The 25,249-nt window shown below is 46.8% G+C and overlaps 2 protein-coding genes, 1 long non-coding RNA gene and 1 other non-coding gene across 10 annotated transcripts in view; 2 read left to right on the plus strand and 2 right to left on the minus strand.

The window, feature by feature from the left end:
• Window positions 1-16,940, minus strand: LOC135322122 (T-cell-interacting, activating receptor on myeloid cells protein 1-like). Of its 6 annotated transcripts, none has more exons than XR_010382442.1 (11): window positions 16,768-16,940; window positions 12,399-12,434; window positions 11,974-12,264; window positions 11,353-11,649; window positions 5,972-6,016; window positions 5,488-5,571; window positions 5,353-5,380; window positions 4,838-4,902; window positions 4,387-4,424; window positions 2,311-2,826; window positions 1-989 (listed from the first exon to the last, which is right to left on the minus strand). XR_010382442.1 is itself a non-coding variant. In XM_064489809.1 (10 exons), exons 1-10 carry the CDS (start codon window positions 16,799-16,801, stop codon window positions 2,647-2,649), a joined length of 1,098 nt encoding a protein of 365 aa, XP_064345879.1. In that variant the 5' UTR covers window positions 16,802-16,940; the 3' UTR covers window positions 1-2,646. The 6 variants fall into 6 exon arrangements, 4 of the variants coding, with proteins under 4 accessions (XP_064345879.1, XP_064345880.1, XP_064345878.1 ...); XR_010382443.1 differs by lacking the exon at window positions 1-989 and adding an exon at window positions 3,336-3,454 and having other exon boundaries at window positions 2,689-2,826; XM_064489809.1 differs by having other exon boundaries at window positions 1-2,826.
• On the plus strand, window positions 1,751-1,823 carry TRNAG-ACC (transfer RNA glycine (anticodon ACC)). The gene has a single exon. It is a non-coding gene; the product is annotated as a tRNA-Gly (tRNA).
• Window positions 5,468-25,249, plus strand: part of LOC135322129 (uncharacterized) — a 21,522-nt gene continuing 1,740 nt past the window's right edge. Inside the window, exons 1-3 of one of the 2 annotated variants that reach the window (XR_010382464.1) lie at window positions 5,483-5,588; window positions 8,106-8,234; window positions 22,907-23,081. This is a non-coding gene — a long non-coding RNA (uncharacterized LOC135322129). Of the gene's footprint in view, window positions 5,589-5,730; window positions 6,619-8,105; window positions 8,235-22,906; window positions 23,082-25,249 lie in introns of those variants that run through there. The other variant, XR_010382465.1, reaches the window with a different exon arrangement.
• Window positions 24,375-25,249, minus strand: part of OSCAR (osteoclast associated Ig-like receptor) — a 4,788-nt gene continuing 3,913 nt past the window's right edge. Inside the window, exon 5 of the mRNA XM_031457242.2 lies at window positions 24,375-24,980. Coding sequence (XP_031313102.1) covers window positions 24,844-24,980 — 137 coding nt within the window. The 3' untranslated portion in view covers window positions 24,375-24,843. The remainder of the gene's footprint in view (window positions 24,981-25,249) is intronic.

Consider the following 25,249-nt stretch of genomic DNA (forward strand, 5'->3'; position numbering starts at 1 on the left):
TTAGGATTACCGTTTTATTATAAAGGATACAAATCAGGACCAACTAAATGAAGAGATGCCAAGGGGGAGGTCTGGGAGGGCCCCCAGTGTGAAGTTTCCTCTATTCTCAGGATGTGTCCCCCCCTCAACACATCAGTGTGTATCGTCAACCAGGAAACTCCCCTGAGCTTTGGTATGCAGAGTGCTCGCTGGGACTTCATCACATAGGCGTGATTGACAGAATCCATCTCCAGCCCCCGTTTTCCCCAGAAGACTCACATCCTCTGGCTCAAAGCTCCAACCTTCCAATCACATGGTTGGTATTTCTGGACCCACCAGCCCCCTCCCCCATCCTGAGTCATCTTATTACCATAAACTCAGGAGTGGGCCAAGGGGCCCACTGGGAATAACAAAGGGACTCCTATTAGGAGAAACACCGAGCATTGACAGTTACCTCCCAGGTACCAGAGGCAGAGACCAGCCAGATTCCTTGTCATACAGCTCAAACTCACGTGCTTGTTCACGGATTCTGCTGCCTCAGCCTGCTGGGTCAGGGGCCTCTGTTCCTTGCTGACTGGAGATCACCTGCAGTTCCTTGCCATGTGGGCTTTCCCGGTGTGGCAGCCCACGTCATCAAAGTGCACAATCCAAGAAGGCAGTGTTACCAAACCAAACGTGGGTCTGCTCGCCTGTCTTGCAGCAAAGCCAGTCTACGGACACCAGGTTGTGGTGAAGGGAAGTGCAGCATTTATTTCCAGGGCATTAAGCAAGGAGAATGGGCAGCTCCTGCTCAAAAAACCTGAAGTCCCTGATGGCTTTCAGGGAAGGGTTTTAAAGGCGGCATTTGGGGTGAGGGTTGCAGGTGGCATGAGCAGCTCATGGACTTTCTTCTGATTGGTTGGTGGTGAGGTAACAGGGAAATGTTTGGGGAACCTTAATCATCAACCTTCTGGTTCCAGCCAGTCTGGGGTCTGTGTGCTTATGGTCAGTGTGTAGTTACCAGCCTCTACCTGGTGGGGGGGGGGCAGGGTCTTAGTTTCTGCAGAACAACTCAAAGATACAGGTTAAACTGTTACGCACACCCCTTGAGGAGGAGCTCAGACTCTGCTTTATTGCTGAACTATTGTTTCTTGGCTGCTTTTCGTTTGTTTCTGCATTCCCTCTCTTCCCTAACTAGTAACTGCTTGAATTTGCTCTTTGGAACTCAGGGAAGGCCTAGCAGACTAAAGCTTTTTTTTCTGTACAAACCAGAAACGGGGGACACAGAGGAGCTCTTGTACCCGGGAGGGCCCTGCAGGGTCCTGCTAGGTTTCAATCCCCTGTTTTCTTTGATAATCCTCAGTCCTGAGGGGAAGGCGGGAGGGACAAGAAAGGGAATAAAGTTTTGGATAGAGCGGCTACTCTTAAACTCATCAGGGGAGCTCAGTTTCAGGGGGACACCATTTCAGTGGTCAAGAGTCTGCCATCCAGATAGAAGTTACAGCCTCAGATAATGTACCCGCCAAAGTGACAGCCCACCTTCTTCACCATATTGTAGGTTAGAAGCAAGTCACCAGTCCCCCTGGAGGGGACTACACAGGAGCGGAGAGGACTGGAGGTCATTTTAGAGTCTGACTGACACCGTGAATGCTCACTCATTCAGGACCTCCCTCCCCCAGCCCACAAATTCATGTGAGGTCATGGGGCAGTTTTATGGTGGGAAGGGAGTGGGAGCAGGAGCTTGGCAGCCGAGAAAGGCACTGAGCACACAGCAAGAAGGAAGCAGGAGGCGGGATGGTAGAGCTCAGTGGTAGAGCACGTGCTTACCATGCACGAGGTCCTGGGTTCAATCCCCAGTACCTCCATTAAATAAATAAATAAACCAACTTAATTGCTTCCACCACCACCACCACAACCACCACCCCCACCCCCGCAAAGAAAGAAGCAGGAAATGACGCAGCCCTTTGGAAAACCCTTTGAAAGTCTCTGATAAAATTAAGCATATAGCTGTCCTTTGACCCAGCCCTTCCACCTCCAGGTAAAGGGCTGCATGTATGCCTATCCACACAAAGACATAGCTAAGCGTGTTCACGGAAACTTTACTCGTAAACGCCCCAAACCAGAAACAAACCCAGATGTCCATGAACAGGAGAATGGATAAACACGCTGTGGTACAAACATACGATGGAGTAATACTCAGCAGAGAAAAAGGAAGAAGACACTAATACAGGTGACATCAAGCATAAATCTCAGAAACAGTATATTTAAGTGACAGAAGACAGACACAGAAGAGTACGAATGGCGTGATTGCATTTATATGAGTGCGTATGAAAGAACAAAGGCAAAACTCACCCAAGGTGACAGGTCAGAAGAAAGAATGATCTCAGGGGAAATGGCAGTCGACTGGGAAGCGTCACAAGGAAACCTTCTGGAGGGATGGATGTGGATGTTGGTTACACCAAGGGATGGATGGATGGAGATGGATAGATGTATAAATGGGTGAGTGGATGGATGGATGGAGTCACTGAGCTGTGCACTTAAGATTTGTGCATTTTACTCTGTGTGAATACCTCTCACTTTAAAAACTTCCTTAGAAGAAAGAAACACATCTTCATTGGAGATTTGAGGAATGGGACCCCCGCTTGCCTAGTCTTCTAAGGAGCCTCTGCCTCGTTGTCTGTTCCCTTGTCAGAAGTTCTTCCCAGGCTCCAGGTCTTCTCCAGGCTGTGTCTTAACGGCTGAGTACACACAGGTTTCCAGAGGCTGCTTCATCTGGCTGGAGGGGCCCTGACTTAGGGCTCTGGTGTCCAGGTCAGCATAAGTTGTTCCATGGGGTTCTTCAGTGCATGAGACCTGGGACCCTTCATCCTGGAGGTAAGCAAGGCAAAGCGGGTCATGTATTCCAGGAGGAGCAGCTGGCTAGGAGGAGGGAGCAGCCGTAGTGACAGTGTGGAAGGCAGCTTTCCAAGAGCACCCCCAGGAGCCTTCTACCCCCAAGCCCTCGTGAGGCCCCCTCCCCTCTTGAGTGTTGGCTGGACCCTGTGACTCTCGGCTCTCAAACAGGATACGGTGAGAAAGATGGAATGCCACGTCCACGACCAGGTTACAAAAGACAGCGAGCCCCTCTCTGTTTGCCTCCCTCTCGCTCACGCCAGTGAAGCCAGCTGCCATGTTATGAGTCACTGTGTGGCCTTGTGGCCAGGATGGTCTCCGGCTAACAGCCTGCCAGGCACCGAATCCTGCCAACAACCACCTGCGTGACTGTGGAAGCAAGTTCTCTCCTGTCAAGCCCTAATCAGCCCCTGCCCAACACCTCAGCCACAGCGCTGTGGGATCCGAGTGAGAGGACCTGGCCACACCGCACCCAGACTCCTGACCTGCGGACCCTGCAGGATAACAGTATTGCTTTAAGCCACGGTGCTTTGGAGATGGTTTGTTAGGTGGTGATAGTGAATTCCTACAAACAGCCAACAGCAGAGGTGTTTCTGTGAAATGTCTGGAAGAGGCAAAGCCATCAGGTCAGAAGTCAGATTAGTAGTTTCCGGGGGCTGGGGGGTGGGGAGGAGGACATGGGGAGAGACTGCTAAAAAGGTGTGGGATTGCCTTTGGGGTGATGAAAACGTTCCTGGAACTAGATATGGTGGTGATCGCACAACGTTGTGAATGTACCGGCAAGTTACCAAACTGTACGGGCTAAGATGGTGAGTTTTGGTGGAGGGGAGGATATAGCTCAGCATTAGAGTGCATGCTTAGCATACACGAGGTCCTCGGTTCAGTTCCCTGTAGCTCCGTTAAAATAAATAACTAAATAAATAGATAGGTAAATAGATAGATTCCCCCCCAAAATGGTAAATTTTATGTTATGTGCGTTTTGCCACAATAAAAAACAAATTGCGTTGTAAAGGGAAAAAACAAGGGTTGCTACTCATAACTGCAGGGTATACTATGCGAGGCACTGTGGTCCGCGCCTCCCAGAGGGATCTTGCCCGATTTCCATAATGGCACCCGAGGTGGGGTGTATTAGACCCGTTGTCCAGATGAAACTGAGGCTCAGAGTGGGAAAGCCACTTGCCTGAGGTTACACAGATCGCTGTGAGAATCGGAGCTTCAAGGCACCGAATGCTTACACCGTGCCTGGAATCCGACTGATCATTGTGTGACTGTGAGCTCATTAAGCCCTCCCGTTAAGCCTACCGAGAAGGTGGTGTTCATCCCGGTTGACAGACGGGGGAATGCCCTCAGAAAGAACAAGTTGTGGGACTCAGGTCCCATGGCCGGGGAAGACATAGAAGAGTTCAGACCAGGTTCTCCTGACATGGACGGGAAGGGCGGGAGCGGGTGAAAGCAGGGGCCCTGACGTTGACAGAACTGGGGAGGGTGGTGATGGAGAGCCCGGGGTGACAGGGAGTCACCAGCATGGAAACTCACCAAGGCGAGGGAACAACTCTTCACAGATGCCGATGCACCTGGGAGGGAAAAGATTCTGCTGTTGCTTCGTCCCCAGGCTCCAGGGGTCAGATTTATACACACACACACCCGCTCACATGCACATGTGTGCACACACTAACACGCATGCACGCAACACAAGCACACATGCATATACATGCTCATGTGCATGAACACAAACATGCCAGCTACTTGTGTGTGCACACACAACACATACACGCCTAGCACACACACCCCTGCACACATTTGTGCAGTGCTGCATGCATACGTCCACAGACGTGTTCACATACATACATATGTACCTGCACCCCACACATGCAGACTCAGATATGCACTCAGACATGCATGCACAAAAATAGCACACATCATACACATACATGTGTGCATATACATATACACACACAAATACATGAACACACACACGTGTACCCACCACCACTTTCTTTCCCAGGCTGATTACTTGTCACCCTGTCTTCAGGATCCTTAGAAGAGCAGGAGCTGAGAGAGAGAAACAGTGAAGTATTGGAGATAAAGGAAACTGGAGAGAGAAATCACCATCCTTTTGAGGAGGTTGAGGGTTTATGCAAAGCAGGGTCACAGCACGGTCTCTGTAAACCAAACTCTCTTCTGCCCTCCCCCCCAACTCCTACACCCCACCTTAGGGTCTCCAAGTCATTTGGATGCTCAGGAAAGTCTTGTGAGGTGAGGGGGAGGAAAGGGTTGGCGGCAGTATGGTCCATGAGGAAAGGAACCCAGGAAGAACATGGAGTGAGAAGTGGAGGATGTTTGCAAGAAGAGAGAAGGTAAAGAGAAACTTGGCATGGTCACTGGAGCTGGTCTGGGGCACATGAAAGGTTGAGATAAGAAAGAAAGAAGGTCTTAACTAGTCAGGGATGCAATACAGGAAGAGTTAAGTATTGGTTGGTGGGATTCTCTGAGTAGCTCTACCTTTTGGTCTTCTTGTCAGGATGTACTCCTGGGATGAAAAGAGAGAGAGAAAGGATTAATCCTGTGCTGTTAACGTCCTCGTCCCATTTCTTCCATTTCCCCCCAAATATGTAGCCCTTGTTTTCCTGAACTCACCACCCCGGGTGTATTTGTAAATGAGGAAGCAGGCGAGGAGGCAGAGGAAGATGAAGATGACGATGAGAATGATTCCAGTGGTCCCTGGTGGAAAGAGGGAGGTAAGTTGGTTTCCTGAGACATCTTCTGATGCCTAAATATGTCTACCATTGATTGAGTTTCTCTCACGAGCTGGAGATCTCACTTCATTTGTCTCCTACTTGCAAATACCCTGGGAGACAGAGAATGGTACCCATCTTACAGATGGCGGCAGCTGAGGGTCGGAGAGTTGAAGTAGGATTTCCAGGCACCTCCTCAGTGATGAGTAGGCAGAGCTTCGACGCTAACCCGACTCACCTCGAAAGGCTTTTGCCTTGAACCGCAGTCGTCAGGCATCATTCAAATATAGACAGACATCCTCGAGAACTTTCCCAGTGGTGGATACCCCGGTGCCTCACAGGGAAGTCTCACCCCGTGACTGGATGACTCGGCCTCTTTCTCTTACCTAGCCTGCTTTCTGCTCTCTCGGAAGACTTTCCTTCATCTTTACCTAGAAGACAGAATCCTTGAGTTTAAAAAAAATGGAGTTGCAGAACAATAATGACAATACTAGACCACTGATGGATCACTCTTGAAACTGTATCTTGTTTACCAAGGCATACTTACGTAGTAACAGTGTAAAAGCACGCACAGAAGCGATGACACCGACTTCAGGGCAGAAGTTTGTAGCAAAGAGAGCAAAATGATGGGAATTGCGTTGAGAGGAAAAGGAAGAAAACATATTGGATCAAGTATGGCTAGATGTGAACAGTTAGAATTCTGGGTGGTGGGTGCATGACTGTCTCTTATTTCTGTTGAGTAGTGTTTTTCAAATTTCTCAAAAGAAAATTCTTATATATAGGGTATGGCCTTATATTTTGTGTGTGTGTATATATATAGAGAGTAATACAGGGAGGATATTATAGACGAGATAGGTACACACATATGCTATAGCACGTATAGGTGTGTATATACACTTAGACATAGGATAATATGTGTTCTCTGTCTATATAGGATGAATATATGTATCATGTATGTATTTGTCATATACAGTTGACCCTTGAATAACATGGGTTCTTTCAATAGTAAATAATACAGTACTACACAGTTCAAGTTGTGGATTAATCCGTGGTTGAATCCAGGGTTACAGAACCTTCGCTGTGGAGTAACCGTGGATACAGAGGGCCAGCTACCCCGTAACACCCTGCATTGTGCAAGGGTCCACTATGTGTGTGTGTGTGTGTGTGTGTGTGTGTAATTGATTATGCTTCCCTAGGGAACCCTGGCCAGTGCAGCTGGACAGGCAGATTCTCTTACAGCAGATATGGCTGTGGTTCCCGTCTGTTTGGGAACCACAGACAGAACACCTTAGCCAGTTTCTGCAGTGCTTCTGGGGACAAAATAGTAGTAACTCAAACTGACATGTGTTGAGTGCCTACTCACATATCTAACGTTTAACCTTTCCCAAAGCCCCCTGGCTGTTCTGTAATCCTCATTGCACAGAGAGGTCAGGATAGAGTGGGGTTTTTTTTGTTTTGTTTTTTGGTCCTTTTTTTTTTTTTTTAAACCAGATAAGTAAACTAAAACTCAAAAGAAATGGCCCAGGGCCCCACAGCTGGTGAGCAGCAGGGCGGGGGCTGGGACCGCAGTCCGCTCTGCGGCTGTGGTACCTGCCACACCTCTCTTCACTGGCTTTCCCATCCACGCTCGTTTGTCCGGCCTCGTGGCGTTGATGAAAAAGAAGGGTCCGACCCTTGAGCCTGTCTGAAGGCCCCCCTCTGAGCCCTGCACATCAGGAAGGCAGCAGGCCCCAGGAGCTCACGGTTGACCCCTGAGCACTTCCTTCCTCTGCTCCCAGGGGACCACCTTCAGCTCTTCGCTCCTCTGCTCTACCCAACTTAGCTTTCAGCTCACAGCCACCGTCAGGGAGTGGGAGGCTGTTGGTCACCTCCTCCTCCTCTCAGCTCAGCCCTCCCACCAGCGGCCTTCTGCTTTCTGCTCAGCCAGAGACCACATCAGTCTTGTTCAAAGTTCAGAAATGATGACTAAACGCCACGAGCCACTCGATTCCTAGGGCCTGGCTTGAAAGAAATTGGACTGGGAAACTGGACACAAATCGAACTTTGGAATAAAGGCAGGGGGACCCAGTGACCTTAAGGGAAGATGGAGGATGCCAAGTTAGGCAGCCAGTTTTATTATTAAATATTTCTTGACTAGCTACTGGCCTGGGACATGTAATGTTAAGTAGTGAGAGGCACCAGGGATCGGAGGAGAGTGTGATCTCCACCTTTAAAATCACCGCTGAGAACTTTGGTGTCTCACTGGAAACTAGACAGTGGATCTGCCCCCAGGGTTTCTCCACTTTGGCGCTGTTGACATCTGGGGCTGGATAACGCTTTGTGGAAGGCGGAGTCCTGTGCATCGCAGTGTGGCTGGTCTCCAGTCCCACATGCCAGGAGCATCCTCCCCACCCCAGTTGTGACCACCAAAAATGTCTCCTGACATTGCCATGTGTCACCCAGTGTCAAAGAGCCGATGGTCTAAGAAAAATAAAGGGTGAGGCTGGGGTCGCTTACTTCTCCTTCCCTCTCGTCTGCCAGGATTACTGCCGCCCACCTTGTCCCTGCCTCCTGCCTTGGCTGATCAGAGGACTCTCACATCTCCATGAGTGAAACCCCGGGGGGCAGCAACCAGGTTCAGGGTTCTGGTCCTACAACTGCTGCATAAAAGTAAGGGGTTTATAAAAGGCTCTGGCGAACCCTAAGGAGGGAACTCTTGGTCTCAATTTTCAATAATCTATCAGTGCAGGGGGAGGGTGTATAACTCAGTGGTAGAGTGCGTGCTTAGCATGCACGAGGTCCTGGTACTGCCATTAAAGTAAATAAATAAACCTGACTACCTACCCCCACCAAAAAAAACCAAAACAGCCTAACTATTTACAATAGCCAAGACATAGAAACAGCCTAAATGTCCATTGACAGATGACTGGGTAAAGAAGATTTGGTATATTTATACAATGGAATACTACTCAGCCATAAAAAGAATAAAATAATGCCATTTGCAGCAACATGGATGGACCTGGAGATTATCATATTGAATGAAGTCAGACAAAGACAAGTATCATATGATGTCACTTATATGTGGAAATGAAAATAAAAAATTTGATACAAATTCTATTTACAAACCAAAAACAGACTCACTGACATAGAAAACAAACTATGGTTACCAAAGGGGAAAGGGCAGGGAGGGATAAACTAGGAGTTGGGGATTAACAGACACACATTATAAAATAGATAAATAACAAGGACCTACTGTATAGCACAGGGAATTATACTCAGTTTCTTGTAATAACCTATAATGGATAAGACTCTGAAAGAAAATATATATACATATGTATATGTGTAACTGAATCACTTTGCTGTACACTTGAAACTAGCACTGTAAATCAATTACACTTCAATAAAAATTTTAAAAAATTATCTATCAGTGCGCCTACACCCAATCATCCACCCTCCGAAAGGCATCCTCTTCTCTTCTTCTACCTGTTGCCCTTGGCGACAGTTGCCAGGATTTGAGGAGCAGCTGAAGGAAGACAGACAAGGTCTAGACTGAGTCTGAGGACAGTTTCTTGGTTCATTCCAGGTCAGCTGTTATGTCAGCATAGTCATGTCAGAGGCAGCGATACATGTAACCATCAAGCAAGAAACTCAGAAGGTTCCTCGTATGCCAAGAAACAGAGGAACTTTTTAAAGTATTCACCAGTTGTTGAATAACCCACAATTTAATAGCTCCTCCTTCTGTAGAGAGCAAATCCAGCTTACCCATTTTGCTCTGTTTTATCAGCATTTTGAGACAGACAGATACACGCCCCGTGGCCTTTTTAGAAGCTGGAAGACCTTAAGAGGTCATGTAATTTCCACCAATATTCATAAGTAATAATAAGGATAATATTTACTATTATTATTAGAGGGATACACATGTTTTTAGTCTACTATTTCCTGGAATATTCCATTAGGACTTTGGTGGGGTTTTTTTTTCCTGTCTGAAACTTTGCATTTATTCACATTAAAAACAATTTGTTGAAGCAGAGTTGATGTACAATGTTGTGCTAGTTTTAAATTTTTTTCCGTTACAGGTTATTACAAGATACTGAATATAGTTCCCTGTGTTAAACGGTAGGTCCTTGTTGTTTATCTATTTTATATGCAATAGTGTGTAAAAGAGACCCCAGAGAGCTCCCTTGTCCCCTTCCACCATGTGAAGACACAGGAGAAGTTTGTAACCCAGAAGAGGCCCTCACCCCACCACGCTGGCACCCTGAACGCAGATGTCCAGCCTCCAGAGCAGTGAGAGAAAAAATTCTGTTTTTTATAAGCCACCAGCCTGTGGTATTTTGTTTTAATAGCCCAAATGATGATGTTTTTATTTTATTTGGTGGGGGTGGGTGGGTAATTAGATTGATTTATTTTTAATGGGGCTGCTGGGCATTGAACCCAGGCCCTCGTGCCTGCTAATAATAAGCACACGCTCTTCCACTGAGCTGCACCCTCCCCTCCTGGGATGCATTTTTCTCTCCCTTCCCAAAGATAAAATTATCCAGCTCAAAAATGTCAGTAGTGCCAGGTTAGGAACCTCTGAGTGGTTCCTTAATTCCATAGGCCAATATATATATATATATATGTATTTCCCCTACTCTTTCTAGGCTACTTCAAGGAAGACTTTTGTCACTTGGACTCAAGTATTTTGAGTAATACAAATACTGTTATCAGAACTGTGGGTTGTAATTGATTACTTTCGTTATCTTTAGTTCTCACAAAAGCTGTGTGGGTTAGGTGTGCATGCTGACCCCGCCCCCCGCCACAGCCCCGTTTTACAGATGCTCCCTGAGTGAGCCTTGAGGACGTGATGCTGAGCGAAATAAGCCAGTCACAGAAGGACAAATAAGCCGCGCAGAAGTGTGGCTCCACTTCTGTAAAGTATCTGTGGTCAGAGTTCTAGGGACGGAAGACAGCATGGTGGTTGCCGGGGCTGGGGGAGGGCGAGGGGGATGTGTGGTTTAATGGAGTTCTGCAAGATGAAGAAGTCTCTGGAGTTGGAGGGTGACAATGATTGTACAACATGGGAATGTACTTAACACTACTGAAACGTACACTTAAAATGGTTACGATGGTAGATTTTATATTATGTGTTGTTACTGCAGTTTTTAAAAATGACCTCTTTCAAAAATGAAGGAAGGAAGAGAGGGAGGGAGGAAGGAAGGGGAAGGCTTGACTGGGCCAAGCTGAGAGGCAGGAGTGGTAGAGCATGAATGACAATGAAGCACAGATCTTCCTGCAAGTCTCTGAATGCTGTAGGAAGGTGTTCGCTTCCCGGGCCCTTTGATGGGACCCAGTTTTGATGACACGTCTCCCTCCTCCTTTGTCTTCTTGCTGGACCCTCTTTCTGCATAACTTCCAGAGGTGTCGTTCACACTTCAGTCTAAACGAGTTGGTGCCCCACCCAGGACATGTGCAATGACTTCGTGGTTGTATCTTATTTTCCTAGTGGGGGTCAGGTATTACAAGTGCCCCACACACACACCAAGCCTGGACCCCTCAGAGCACATCTGATCATCCATGGTGGGAAGCCCCTGCCCAGCCTCCTTTTATGTGGTTCTCCACCACCTGCATTGGCTCTCGAAACAAGATCTGCTCCACTGGTCTGCAGGATTCTGGCCCTAAAGCCATCCTGCCCAGGTGATTTTTCCAAGCTCCAGAGTCTTGGAGGGACAGAACCTCCCTCCAGTCCACTCCCTCAGGTGGCAGGAAGATTATCCAGCCCTGGTTCTCCTTCTGGTAAAAATCTTACCTGTGACCCAGATCGCAAGGTGATCACTGGGGCGGGAGGCCAAGAAAGGGGCCCTTGTCTGGTAGTACACACAGCTGTAGTTCCCTGTGTCACCGATGCTCACATTCTGAAGGGAGAACTCCGCCCTCTTCTCCTCTGGACTCCGGCGCTGCATGGGCATTGCCGTTCCTGCCTTCAGTAGGGCAAACGTTACAGCCACAATTTCAGTGTCTGGCCTCTGGCACTGCAGGGTCACCTCTGCTCCTTCAGTCACAACACCCCTTTGGTGGGCTTGGAGGGAAGGTTTAGAAAAATACCCTGTAAGAGAAGGAGGGCTCTGAGATCATGGGGAGAAGCCTTGGGTCCCCCACTCACCCCTGTTCTCCTGGAAGGAGGCTCTCAGGGAGTGTGGGAATGACAGGTACCTGAGCTCAGCCTCTTTCTACTCTGACTCCAGGAAGGAGCTGCTCCCTCCTACAAGCCCTGGGTAAAACCAAGGCATCAGTTCTCTGCCTGACTTTCTCCGTCTCCCCCTCCCCAACTACGCTGGAGATGGGGACACCCCGCCCCCCTTCCTCTGGCTCCTCCCTCGTCCCTGTCCCTAGGGAGATCCCACGTCATTCTGAGGCACCCCCTCCTCACCTGTCACCAGTAGTTGCAGGACATCACTGGGCTGTGAACTTATGTGGGGATGGCCTTTTCTGTAGTATTCACAGGTGTACTCTCCAGCATTAATGCTTTTTAGATCCGTCAGGTGAAATTCCGCCTGGCCCTCTGTGGAATCAGGTGATTGCAAGAGCTCCAAGACCTTTCCTCCCTTTCTGAGAACAAAGTTTACATCCTTGGTAGGAGTCGAGCAGCGCAGGGTCACGTTACTGCGGGCAGGTGCCACCGAGCTGGGCCAGGCGCTCAGGGAGGGCTTGGGAGGTGACTCTGGAAGGAAGCAGATCTCGGGACTGGATGTGGTCGACTCACCTGCTCTCAGGAAGCCCGTTTAAAGAAGGAAGAAGGGAAAGTGGAGCCTCTGGGGTGAGGGATCAGGGAAGGTTCAAGGAAGAAACACTCACCATCTCTTCTTAGGTCTCCTTGGCCAACACAGAGCCCTGCAAAGGATCGTCCCTGAGACGCCAGCACCTGCACGGAGCCCACGTCATCTCCCTCCTGGTCCCTGAGGGGCTGTCCCAGGGCTCACACTGAGCTCAGGCCCCTCATCATCTCATTCGCTCGCAGTCCCAGCCTCCTCCCCAAGAACACATGTGGCATCAGCGTGTGTCAGTTTGCTGTGGCTGCTGTGACAAGTTACCACCAACTTAGTGGCGTCTAACATCACATGTTTATTTTCTTGCAACGCCCCAGGTGAGAGAAACCCAACAGCACAGGTCTCACGGGCTAAAATCAAGGTGTCCGCAGAGCTGCGTTCCTCCTGGAAGCTCTAGCAGGGAGAATCAGATATCCTGGACTTTTCCAACTGCTAGAGGCTGCCCGCATTCCTTGGCTTGTGGCCTCTTCCTCCGTCTTCAGAACCAGCACTAGGTTGGTCAAGTCTGACTTCCTCCTAGCAACTTAGTTCTCTTTGGCTGTGGAAGCGTATCTAGAGCTTCTGGGAACGAGGCCATGGAGATCTCCAGGGCCTACCCCGACAGCTTCCCTTCCATTTCTCACACTGTCCCCCTTCACCATCCCGGGTTCCTCTCCCTGCACAGAGCCCCCCGGGTGCTGCATGGTTCTGCCGCTTTGCCCCAGAACCTACCCGTTTCTCCCCACCATTCATCCTTTATCCATCATTCGTCTATCCTGTGATGTCACCTCTAGATTTTATGGTGGAGGAGAAGACAAGAGACACTAGACTTGACCACTGGTCAACTTTGTCACCCTGAGGGTGTCAACATTGTAGAGGACATAGGACCCATCCCTTCCCCTGGTGCCATGGCTTCTAGAGACAGGGTCACCAATGATGACAAAAACCATTTGGTTGGGGAAAAGAACACTTAGGTTTTAATGACACCTATTATTCTTTAAAAAAATTTTTTTGTATTGAAAGTATAGTTGATTTACAATGTTGTGTTAGTCCCTGGTGTACAGGATAGTGATTCAGTTACACAGGTATACATTCTCTTTCATTATAGGCTATAACAAGATATTATAGTTCCCAGTACTATGCAGTAGGACCTTGTTGCTTATCTATTTTATATGTAGTAGTTATTTTTTTTTTAAATACATTTTTTAATGGCGGTACTGGGGATTGAACCCAGGGCCTTGTGCATGCTAAGTACGTGCTCTACCACTGAGCTACACCCTCCCCCGCCAAGTAGGTATTATTCTTGATGCTCTTGGGTTTCATCAGATATCTGGAGTCACTAGAATTTAAGCCTCTCAGGGCAGAGAATGCATCCTCAGTGCTTGTCTAGATTTTGGCAAATTTTCAGGAAACACGTGTGGACTGACTGAGTTTAAGCCTTAGATGAAGAGAGTCATTTGCAAAGATTATTGAAACTTCAGAAATAACAGTGGCTTCCCAAACTCCCTGTCAGTGGCACCACCTCCTTCCAGCACAACCCCATAACCTACACATCAGCTGCTGAAAACGTGGTCCTCCACTCTCACACAGTGGTCTGAGTGCACCTCTGACATTGCACCTGGCCACGAGTCCTGTCCTCGGGGCCCCAGAGTCAATCTCAAAAGCCTAAAATTGACGTCACTCATATTCCCCATCTTCCTCTTATGGCTCTGGATCAAACTCTGAGAAACGTGTTCATAAGGGAGAGGGTATAGCTCAGTGGTAAGAGTGTGTGCTTAGCATGCACGAGGTCCTGGGTTCAATCCCCAGTACCTCCTCTAAAAATTGATAAACCTAATGACCTCCCCACCAAATTAATAAAAAAAAAAAAAGAAAAGAAAAGAAATGTGTTCTTTGACACCAACAGAGGTATTCTAGTTCAGTTAGCTTGTAACAATGATTCTCTATTGGGGAAAACTTTGCCCCCCAGGGGACACCAGGCAATACTGGAAACTTTTCTTTTTTCAGCCCCCTTACATAATCCTGTGTTGTTAGCTGTAGTCACCCTGCTGCTCGTTAGAGTCCCGAGAACTTTCTCCACTTAGAAGCCTTTGAGCCGACTCTCAGCCCCTGTGACCACCATTCCACTCTGTTCCTATGAGTTCAACATTTTTAGGTTCCACATGTAAGCGATACAGTTATCCCAAGTGCTAGTCCTTCTCGGATGTATTTCACTTCGCATAATGCCCTCAGGGTCCATCCACATTGTTGCAAGTGGCAGGATTTCCTTCTTTCTCGTGGCTGAGTAGTAGTCACACATGTGCGCTCACACACGTGTCTTCTTGACCCACTCATTGATGGACACTTACAGTGTTTCCCTGCCTGGGCTACTTTGAATTACCCTGCAGTGAACATGGGAGTGCTGGCATCTCTTCAAAATGGTGATTTCATTTCCTTCAGATACCTGCCTGGAAGTAGGGTTGTTGGATCCTAAGGTAGTTCTAGTTCTGATTTTTTGAGGAAACTTCATACTGTTTCTGATAATGAGTGCACCAGTATACATCCCGCCAGCAGTACGCCAGGCTTCCCTCCTCCCCACCTCCTCACCGACACTCATTATCGCTTGCCTGTCTGGTGCCCCCCACTCTAACAGGCACTGAGAAGTTGCAGGAGACCGTGTGGCCCCCCGAGGCTCTCAACTCCCTGACCCTTTACATACAACGATTGCCAACCACCTACTGAGATCATTGGATTCAGTGTTCACTTATCTTCTCCAGGTTCTCCAAACCACGACTCCCTTCATTCACACTCCACACATTTCCACCCCAAAGCTCCCCCAGACTGAGACCTTTTTCATTTCCTAGTATGGCTCAGTGGAAAGTGAGGGTTTTTGGAGCTGCGCAGGCCAGAGTTTGAACTCCACTTCTCCAGGTAGTAGTTGAGTGGCCCCAGCAGGTCACTTCAGCTGTTGACCTCAGGCTCCTCTCCTGCAAAGCGAGGGTGGAAACTGTTCTGCAGAATTTTTCTACGAGATGGAAAATGACTTTAGGTCATACAGTGACGTGAGATTCAATAACATTGAATCTGTGTGAGAAGGTCATTCTCTTCCTGTTTTTCTCTGTCTTAATCACGAAAAGGAAGAGCCCAGCTGGGTGCTCTGGCAGGCAGCAGCAGCAGCTAATTCGAACTGAATGGAATTACTTTATTTCCCCTACTGACTGTGTGCTGATGGTTATCTTCTGTTTTTGATGAGAGATACTGATTTCTCAGTAACAAGTGTTTTACAGATCTTCTTTTAAAATAGAGGGTTTTTTTTAAAAGAGAAATATTTAATATTTAAAATAGAGTAACAAAAGGAAAACAAATAACCCAATCAAAAAATGGGCAGAAGACCTAAACAGACAAATCTCCAAAGAAGACACACAGATGGCCAACAGGCACATGAAAACATGCTCAACACTGCTAATTATCAGAGAAATGCAAATCAAAACTACAATGAGGCATCACCTCACACCAGTCAGAACGGCCATCATTCAAAAATCCACAAACAACAAATGCTGGAGAGGCTGTGGAGAAAAGAGAACCCTCCTACACTGCTGGTGGGAATGCAGTTTGGTGCAGCCACTGTGGAAAACAGTATGGAGATTCCTCAAAAAACCATGTGATCCAGCAATCCCACTCCTGGGCATGTATCCGGGAAAGATGAAAACACTGATCAGAAGAGATACAAGCGCCCCGGCGTTCCCAGCAGCACCATATACAACAGCCAAGACGTGGAAGCGACCTGAGTGTCCACAGACAGATGACTGGGTAAAGAATATGTGATATATACATTGGAATGCTACTCAGCCATAAAAAAAAGAATGAAAAATGCCGTTTGCAGCAACATGGATGGACCTAGAGATGATCATACTAAGTCAGACAGAGAAAGACAAATAGTGTATGTTATCACTTACACGTGGAATCTAAAAACTAGTACAAATGAACTTACTTACGAAACAGAAAGAGCCTCAGACATAGAAAACAATCTTACGGTTACCCAAGGAGAAGGCAGGTCGGGATCATTTTTATTTTAAAGAAATGTTTTAAAATAATAATACAATAAAATAGAGTTGTTTGAAAAACAATAATATAAAACCCCAAGGCAACTTGAAGAAGAATATCACGCAGGAAAGAAAACAGATGTCACATACAGAGGGCAGAATGTCCCTGGGGACTTCAGGAATGACTGGATTTTGGAAAACAGGCGGAGGAAAATGTGTGTGAAGTACCCAACATACTCCTCGTACATGACATGTATTCAGGAAATGGACGTTTCTATCCCTTGCTTATCCACCTGACCCTAATACCTACCCCACAGGTCACACCAACTCCAGCTGCGCAACAGCCCAGCCCACCACCACCTGCAACACCTTGTCCTCCTGTCCCCCGAGACGCACCAACGCAGAGCAGGGTCAGGAGTTGGGAGATCATGCTGGTCCGTCTGCGCCTCTTCCAAGATCTTCCGCCAACGCTGCTGCTGGTGGTAAGCCTGAATGTTCTCCGGACGCCCGTTGCTGTGCGGCAGGCAGACAGACCTGATTTGGTAACAGAGATGCTGTAACAGCCTTGCTCCGGCTTTATAAACCTCTAGTGTCACATACCCACAGTTTCTATCACATAGTCACAATCAGGAAATGACAACTACTTATTGCAACAGGCTCTCAAGCCACCTCAGGGACCTCCGACAGCTCAGACCTCAGATCGTCCAATTCTAAGGCATATTCACGAATCAAAGCAAAGTGGTGAGAAACTGCTGGTTGGTTGTTTATTTTCTTGTAATGGAGGGACTGGGGATTGAACCCAGGCCCTCGTGCATGTAAGCACATGCTCTACCACTGAGCTGTTCCCCACCTCCTCTATAGCCCAGTGTTTGTAAAGTAGTATTCTGAGTAGTAGAATGGTCAATCTTCTTTTCCTTCTTGTTTATATGAATTTTCTAAATTTGCTGAAATTGATGTTAGTTTTAAATGGTTTTTTGTTCCTTTTTTTATATTTATTTTTATTGAGGTATAGCTGATTTACAATATTACATAAGTTTTAGGTGTACAATAGAGTGATTCACAATTTTTGAAGGTTATACTCCACTTGTAGTTACTACAAAATATGGGTTGTATTCCCTGTGCTGTACAATATATCCTGGTTGCTTACTTATTTTACACACAGCAGTTTGTACCTCCTAATCCTCCATCCCCATCTTGCCCCGCCCTCCTTCCTTCTCCCCACTGGTAACTACTAGCTTGTTCTCTGTTATCTGTGAGTCTGTTTCTTTTCTGTTATATTCACTAGTTTTATTTTTTATATTTCACATATAAGTGATGACATACGGGATTTGTCTTTCTGTGTCTGATTTATTTCACTTAGCGTAATACCCTCCAAGTCCATCCATGTTGTTGCAAATGGCAAAAATTAATTCTTTGTTATGGCCAAGTAATATTCCATTATATATATATATATATATACACATATACATATATATATACACACACACACACCATATATATATATCATATCTACACATACCATATATATACACACACCATATATATACACCACATCTTCTTTATCTATCATCTGTTGATGGACACTTAGGTTGCTTCCATGTCTTGGCTACTGTAAATAGCACTGCTATGAACATTAGGAGTGCGTGTATCTTTTTGAATTAATATTTTCATTTACTTCAGACATATACCCAGGAGTGGAATTGCTGGCTCTCACTTTAAATGTTTTTAAATTTTAAGTGAGGTGCTTTGGGATGAGAAAAACTGAGTTTACAAAAAAGAGTGAATGCTTCTAGAGCTTAGAGTTTGGGGCCACTGAGTTTAAGGACCGATACAAGGACTGTCATGTAAACATGCAGGTGGAACACACACATTTCTTCCTGAAACCTCATGAAAAGACATTAAGGAGATGTAAGAAAAGCACATAAACTTAGGAGGAAAAAGGCAATGAGAGAGGAAATAATATGACAATAACAACACAATTTTAATAAAATTAATAAAGGGAAACCTCACTAAAATGGGAGAATAAAAATGGAGAAGGGGGAGCTGTCAGGTCCTGCTGCTAGAGTCAGTTGCATTCCCCACAGGAAGAAGGGTACCTGCACCCCCAGACAGAAGGCAAGACCACTTTACTGTCCCAAAGGAAAAATTTTCTCCTTCCCTGGCAACAGCTCAGCCAGTGAGGCACTGTCATAACTCAGCCAATGAAAAGCCACTGTACTCCAACCTCTCAGTTTCTCCAGCGGGCATTTTGTTTACAGCAGTCCCGTCCAACTTCCCCTTCTCTATGGAAGAGTTTCCTCCCCTTTGCTTTACTCAACTGTCTACAGCACAGGGAACTGTGTTCAGTGTCTCATAGTAACCTATGATGACAAAGAATGTGAAAAGGAATATATGTATGTATATGTATGACTGAAACATGATGCTGTGCACCAGAAATTGACACATCGTAAACTGACTATACTTCAATTAAATAATAATAATAACACAGAATTCTCAGTCTTTTGTTAAAGTAAGAAACCCAGCAAGTTGTTGGTTTTTATTGGTTTTTTTTTTTTTAACCTCTGGTTCCTTTGGAAGAAGACCAGAATACTCCTGAGGCTCTGTCGTCTTAGTAGATCTTACTCGCCTTACCATTTCAGGAATCCAGAAAATCAGTAAGGCCACAAAGTATCAAGGAGGGAAACCAATTATAATCACAGATGTTTCTTGGAAAGTTATTTTCGAAAGACATGACCATGATTTTTTTGAGGTTATTATAAGGCCCTTTTGGTCAGATACCACTTCTGCATGTCCATTCATTTCAACAGCACAATTTACTAAGAGTCGTGAAGATTCATGTCCTCCATGTTGCACCAGAAAACAAGGTTGATATTCTCAGCAATGCTTTCAAACCAGCGCCTTATCTACCCAGCTTCTTTAAACCAGTTTTATGACTCAGAAAGTTCTTCCTCCTAGGGTTTTGTTTTTTTTTTTTTTTAATGGCTTTTCCATTCCATAGACATGAATGGTTAGATTACTGGCTACTGATGACTAACTCAATCTCCAGCCCATCTCCCCTCTCTGGAGGTTGGTGGTAGGTTGAGGGCTGGTGGGATTTCCATGCATCTAATCAAGTCTTGGTCTTTCTGATAACCAGCCCCCCAGACACCCACCAAGAATGGCCTCATTAGAACAGATGACACGCCTGTCAACCCTCCTCAATCAGGAAATGCCAAAGGTTTTAGGAGCTCCGTGCCAGGAACCAGGGGCAAAAGCCAAATAAATACCTTTTTGCCTAGCCCAAGAGTCAAACCTGGACTACCGCTAAGCGTTTTTATATTCTGCAGCCCCCATCAGAGGGACACAGAGCAAAAAGACTCACCCTTCATCAGAACCCAGGAAGCAGCGAGAAGCTTTCTCACGAAAGCTTCTTCAGAGAAGAAGGCGAGTGGGAGGTAGCAGTTCCTCACAAGCCTTTCATCTTCTCATGTTCCAGGAGGATCTTAAGGCTTCCTGCCAAGACTCAGATTAGCTGCAGCTCAAGCCTCTGACTGGTATGGGATGGGAGAGGTTTCCGGGACCCCACAGTAGGGCCGCCCCCTTACGGTGGCATGAGCTTTCCGGACTTCTTTAGAAATAAGCAGTGGATACGAGGTCTCCCCAGGGATGCTGTTGTGATGCCTCCCGTGTCTCCCCAAAATTCTTACATTGAAGCCCTAACTCTCAACGTGCTGGTATTAGGAAGTGGGGCCCCTGGGAGGTAATTAGGCCTAGGTCGTGAGGGCGGAGCCCCCGGGATGGGCTGAGTGCCCCTATGAAGAGGTGAGAGACATCCCTCTCTCCCTCTCTCTCTCCCTCTCTCCCCCTCCCTCTCTCTTTCCCTCTCTCCCTCTCTCTGTCTCCCTTTTCTGCTGGCTCTGAACCACATATGAAAGGTACATGCTGATAAAAAGCAAAGCTATTGATAAACAGCCCTAAACTGTTCAACTATGTTCTGTTGAGTGAGAGAGAAATAAATTTATATATATTTTTTTCCTTGGGGAGGGGATCTGTTTCCCACAGCAGCTTTAATTGCTGCTCATCAAGACAGTGAGCAGTAGTTTGGTTAATGCTTTACTCCATGAGCTTCAAGAGAGTAGAGTTCATGTCTGCTGTTACTCCCCAGATCACCCCCAGCACCTCACACAGTAGGTCACCCCTGGTAGCCCTTAAATATGTGTGCAGCAAGTGGATGGATGAGAACTTGGGGGAAGCAGGTGCATGGACAGAAGCGCACGTCCTAACGGTGAAGACGCCTGGGGGTGTGGGATCCGAAAGAAGATGCCATTGAAGCTAATAGTAGTCATTTTTCTTGTTATAACTATTGCTGTTATAACAAACTGTCACAAACTAAAATGGCTTTCAGTTCTGGAGGAGAGAAGTCCAAAATAGGTTGGCAGGCTGCATTCCTTCTAGAAGGCTGTAGGGGAGAATCCAATTCCCTTCCCTTTCCAGCTTCTAGAGGCACCTGCATCCCTTGGCTTGTGGCCTCGCATATCACTGACCTCTGCCTCCATCTTCTAAAAAAATTGTAACACCTTTATTGTGGTATGGTTCCTGTACAGTAAACTACATGTATTTCAGATGTACGATTTGATGAATTTTAATAGATGTCTACACCCATGTAACTACCGCCACAATCAAGGTAGCTAACATTTCCATCACTTCCCGAGAGGCGCAAATTTCAGATTCCCAATTTATCCCTTCTCACTCACTTTCCCCCTTGGTAACCATAAGTTTGTTCTCTATGTCTGTGAGTCTGTTTCTGTTTTATAGATAAGTTCATTTATGTCCTTTTTTTTTTTAAGATTCCACATATAAGAGATATCATATGGTATTTTTCTTTCTCTTTCTGGCTTATTTCACTTAGAATGACAATCTCCTGGTCCACCCATGTTGCTGCAAATGGCATGATTTTATTCTTTTTCATGGCTGAGTAGTATTCCATTGTGTGTATCTATATACCACATCTTCTTTATCCAGTCATCTGTCGATGGACATTTGGGTTGTTTCCATGTCTTGTCTGTCTCCATCTTCACATTGCCTTCTATAACCCTGAGCCCTTTGCCTCCTTCATAAGTATTATATTGAACCCATCCAGACTATCCAGGATAATCTCCCAATAGCATGATTCCTCATTAAGTCACATCTGTGAAATCCCTTTTGCCACATACAATGTATTCACAGGTTCTGGGAATAGGGACACTACAGGTCTGGGGGACCAGGACTCTGTCCACCATAAACGGGTGAAAGGATGGAGCCTGCTTTCAGAGGGAAGAGCTCATCCAGTGAGAATGTGTGTGTTTCCTAAAACCTCCTGTGTGCCAGGCCCTGGAGATGTGGAGATAAACCGACCTGGTCCCTCTTGGGAGGAGCTTGTGGTCTAGTCTGGGAGAGAGAGTTGATATATAGCAAATAGATAGGGTGATGATAGGGCTCTATGCGAGCACAGATGGGTGCAGGCAAAAGTTTGCAGAGGAATCAGCATCAAATCTGAGAGCTGAAAGATGAGTAGCATGAACCAGACAGGAGAGAACAGAGAGACTGGACCAGATGTATCACAGTCTCATTACAGACATCTTGGACACTCTGAGCTTTTACAGGTCTCAAGTAAAAGGAACCACTGCCTCGAAAACCATACATTGCTTTGCAGTTTTTTGATGTGATAACAGTCCCCTTTCTCTTCCTCATTTGAAAGTGAAAGTGGGGGAGGAGACTCACTCCAAAGAAATCGAGAAGTCTTGACTCAACAGCCTGGAAGACGTTGTTGTTGTGTAAGAGACAGCCACAGGGTGGGGGGTGGGACCCACAGTCTAACCACACAGACTCCCTGAAGTCCCAGGTGAGACACCTGTCTGTGTCTCAGAGGGCTGTTGGTGATAACTAGGAATAGCATATGTGGATCGCCTGGTAGAGAGAGGTATTCAATGGTAGAAAGTGAAATCAGTGTTAGGACTACTGTTCACTCAATAAGCATGTATTGACCACTTGGTCTCTAGGAAGCCTTGTGCTAGTCACTGGGTGAACTGCTTTTGGATGTAGTGGATGGATAAATGCATGGGTAAACTGATGGATACTGAAGAAGTAAATAGGTGAGCAGATGAATGAATTGATGGATTAATGAAGGCAGGAATGGGTGAACAGATGTAAGAATGAATGATATACAAGGGCAAATGAAAGAATAGGTGGGGGGAGGGTATAGCTCAACTGGTAGAGCACATGCTTAGCATACACAAGGTCCTGGGTTCAATCCCCCGTACCTCCTCTAAAAATAAATAAGTAAACCTAATTACCGCACCCCCAAAAAATTAAAATAAAAAGAATAGGTAGATGTGCAAATGAGGACATGTGAACAGGGGACAGACAGACAGAAAATAGTAAGGATAAGAAGGAAGCAGTGGGTGGATGATGGAATGAATGCATGAGGAAGCTTCATATTGCCTCTAATTTCCCGTTTGTAAAGTGGGCAGATGGGATGTGATGACTTGGCAGCCCCAAGTCTGGTTCCCTCCTACAGACCTCCTCCCTCCATCTCCCGAATCCACACGTGCCAGGAGGATTGCTCTGGATGTGCGCTACCAGGGTCCCATGTTGGCACCAAGAACAAACCAGGAGAGTTCCAGCTCTTCAGCAAGTCAGTGCACGTGGGCAGCGGATTTGACTGCAAAATACAGTTCTGTTTCATCTCACAGGTGAGTTCCCTAATTGCACCCGCTCAGAGAATTGGGTGTTGAAATAACACGATTTTATGCTGTTTACTCACCTCTTAAATTTACCAATCTTGATACAGGATCTGGTTTAGGTCAGTTTCCGAAACAAAAGTAACATATCAACAAATATGGCTCATCTTTCCTCAAATCATGCGTGTGTGTATGTGTGTGTGTGTGTGTGTGTGTGTGTGAGAGAGAGAGAGAGGTGTAGGGGTCGTTATGTCAATGAAGGGACTGGTAGCCAGCATTTTTAATAAAATAGAATATGTCAGTGCATCCATATAATAGAACTAAATATCGTTTCACAGAACTTGAATTTTAGTTTATAGATACAACAGTGGTCAAGATGTAAACTTTGCTTCTTAATCTATGTCCTGTCCCCAAAGGAGGGGGTGAGGGAGTTAAAGCAGCTGATTAAGGTGGTTTTTTGGCGGGGGCTGTAATTAGGTTTATTTATTTATGTATTTAATGGAGGTACTGGGAATTGAACCCAGGACCTCCTGCGTGAAGCACGCGCTTTACCACCGCCCTATACCCTCCCCCACAATCTAACGTTTTGCGATCTTTCTTCATGTGTTGAGGACAAGTTACCGCCTTAATTCTCTCTAGAGCCGAGGAGGTAGAAATTTTTAGTGTCTCCTTTCACAGATGAAAATTCAGAAGTCTCTGTAGGTTGTTAAAGTCTACCCACCTAGAGCGGTGGGGCTGGGGCTGTCCCCAGAAATGGAAGTCATTCTCTTCCCCATAAAGTGGGAAGAGGGGAAAGGAAAGTTGGGAATTTTAATAAAACAGAAGAGGAAGTATGTTCCACCAAAATTAGGGATAAATTAAGAACACAACGAGTGAGTAGTGGTAAGGCTTGGAGACGGAAAATGTAAGAGGATGAGAAAGACATTAAGATGGGCCAGATTAAAATAGAAGTTAAGTGAATACATTCAGGAGAAACTGCAAGCAGCCCAGCCTTCTGGAAGGATGATTTTGAGTCCAGATCAGAACTCCACTGCGCACGCGCCACTTGCTGTTGCTTTACAAACGGACGCCCGCCTAGTGACAGTGAAGGTTCAAGGGAAACAGTTGGGCGCAAATCAAGCTGTAATTAGAGACGAAATTCTACTTGGTCTGATGTTGGTCCACCTTTGGGAGGGTCTGAGGAGGAGTTTGGAAGAGGTTTGCCTGGGGCCAAGAGCGATGTGGGGAAGGGAGTGAGGGTGAGTTGCTTAAAAGGTGAGCTGGAGCATGCGCGATGGAAACAAAAACAACTGGAACTCATCCGGATTCTATGAGTTTGGTCGAAATCGCTGTTACATCGCAGGCAACGTTTATTGAGCATTTACTATGAGTCAGTCACGGTTTTAAACGCTTCACGTTCATTGTCTACTTAAGCCTACAGCAACCCTTTGAAATGGGTATTACCAGTGCTCCCATTTTGCAGACAGGGCAACCGAGGCTTGGGAAGGGTCCCTTTCCTGATATCCCACAGGGAGTGAGCAGCAGCACTGGGATTCGAACTCAGGTCTTCTGGCTAGGAAGCCTTAACCACGGATAGTGCCTTTCACTGACCTGGGAGGTCCTGGAGAAATGACCCGAAAGGAAGGTCGAGGGCGTGGTGTAAAGGTTACTATTATTAGTCGGGAAGCTGGGCTCAGCGGAGAGGGCTGTGGGGTTCCTGGAAGGGCCGGTCCAATTCAAGAGGTCCCAGCTTCTTCTCCACCCTCTCTGGGAAGTGTTCTCTGTCCTCTGGGACTCAGGCCCAGACTCTACCAGGGGCGCGAAACTGGCTGCGCCAGTCGAAAACGACGAGTGTGCCCAGCGAGATGAGGACCAGGCCGGCCAGCCCCAGGCGGACGAGGTTGCCCTGGGTGTAGTCCGAGGAGCCTGAGCCTGCGGGGCCAGCAAGGGAGAGAGGCGGTCAGCGTCCGAACCCGCAGTCTCGGCCCACCCTCTGGGTCTCTAGCCTCCAGGGTTGGGTTGAGAGGCAACACCCAACTCAAACTGGAGGGGTTCCACGAGAGCAGGGGTCCGGGACCCCTGGGTCTGAGGGAGGAGGGGCTGGGGGCCTGGACCCCTGGGTCTGAGGGAGGAGGGGCTGGGGGCTGGACCCCTGGGTCTCAGGGAGGAGGGGGCTGGAAGGCTGGACCCCTAGGTCTGAG

Source organism: Camelus dromedarius, chromosome 9, assembly GCF_036321535.1.
Source record: "Camelus dromedarius isolate mCamDro1 chromosome 9, mCamDro1.pat, whole genome shotgun sequence".
NCBI lineage: Eukaryota > Metazoa > Chordata > Mammalia > Artiodactyla > Camelidae > Camelus > Camelus dromedarius.

Excerpts from the sequence above, each read along its gene's own strand:
- LOC135322122 (XM_064489807.1), bottom strand. The coding sequence starts at position 16,801 with ATGATCTCCCAACTCCTGACCCTGCTCTGCGTTG. Across the intron at positions 12,435-16,767 it reads CCTGACCCTGCTCTGCGTTG|GGCTCTGTGTTGGCCAAGGA; the intron begins GTGCGTCTCGGG and ends GATCCTTTGCAG. Across the intron at positions 5,381-5,487 it reads TTACAAATACACCCGGGGTG|GAGTACATCCTGACAAGAAG; the intron begins GTGAGTTCAGGA and ends TTTTCATCCCAG.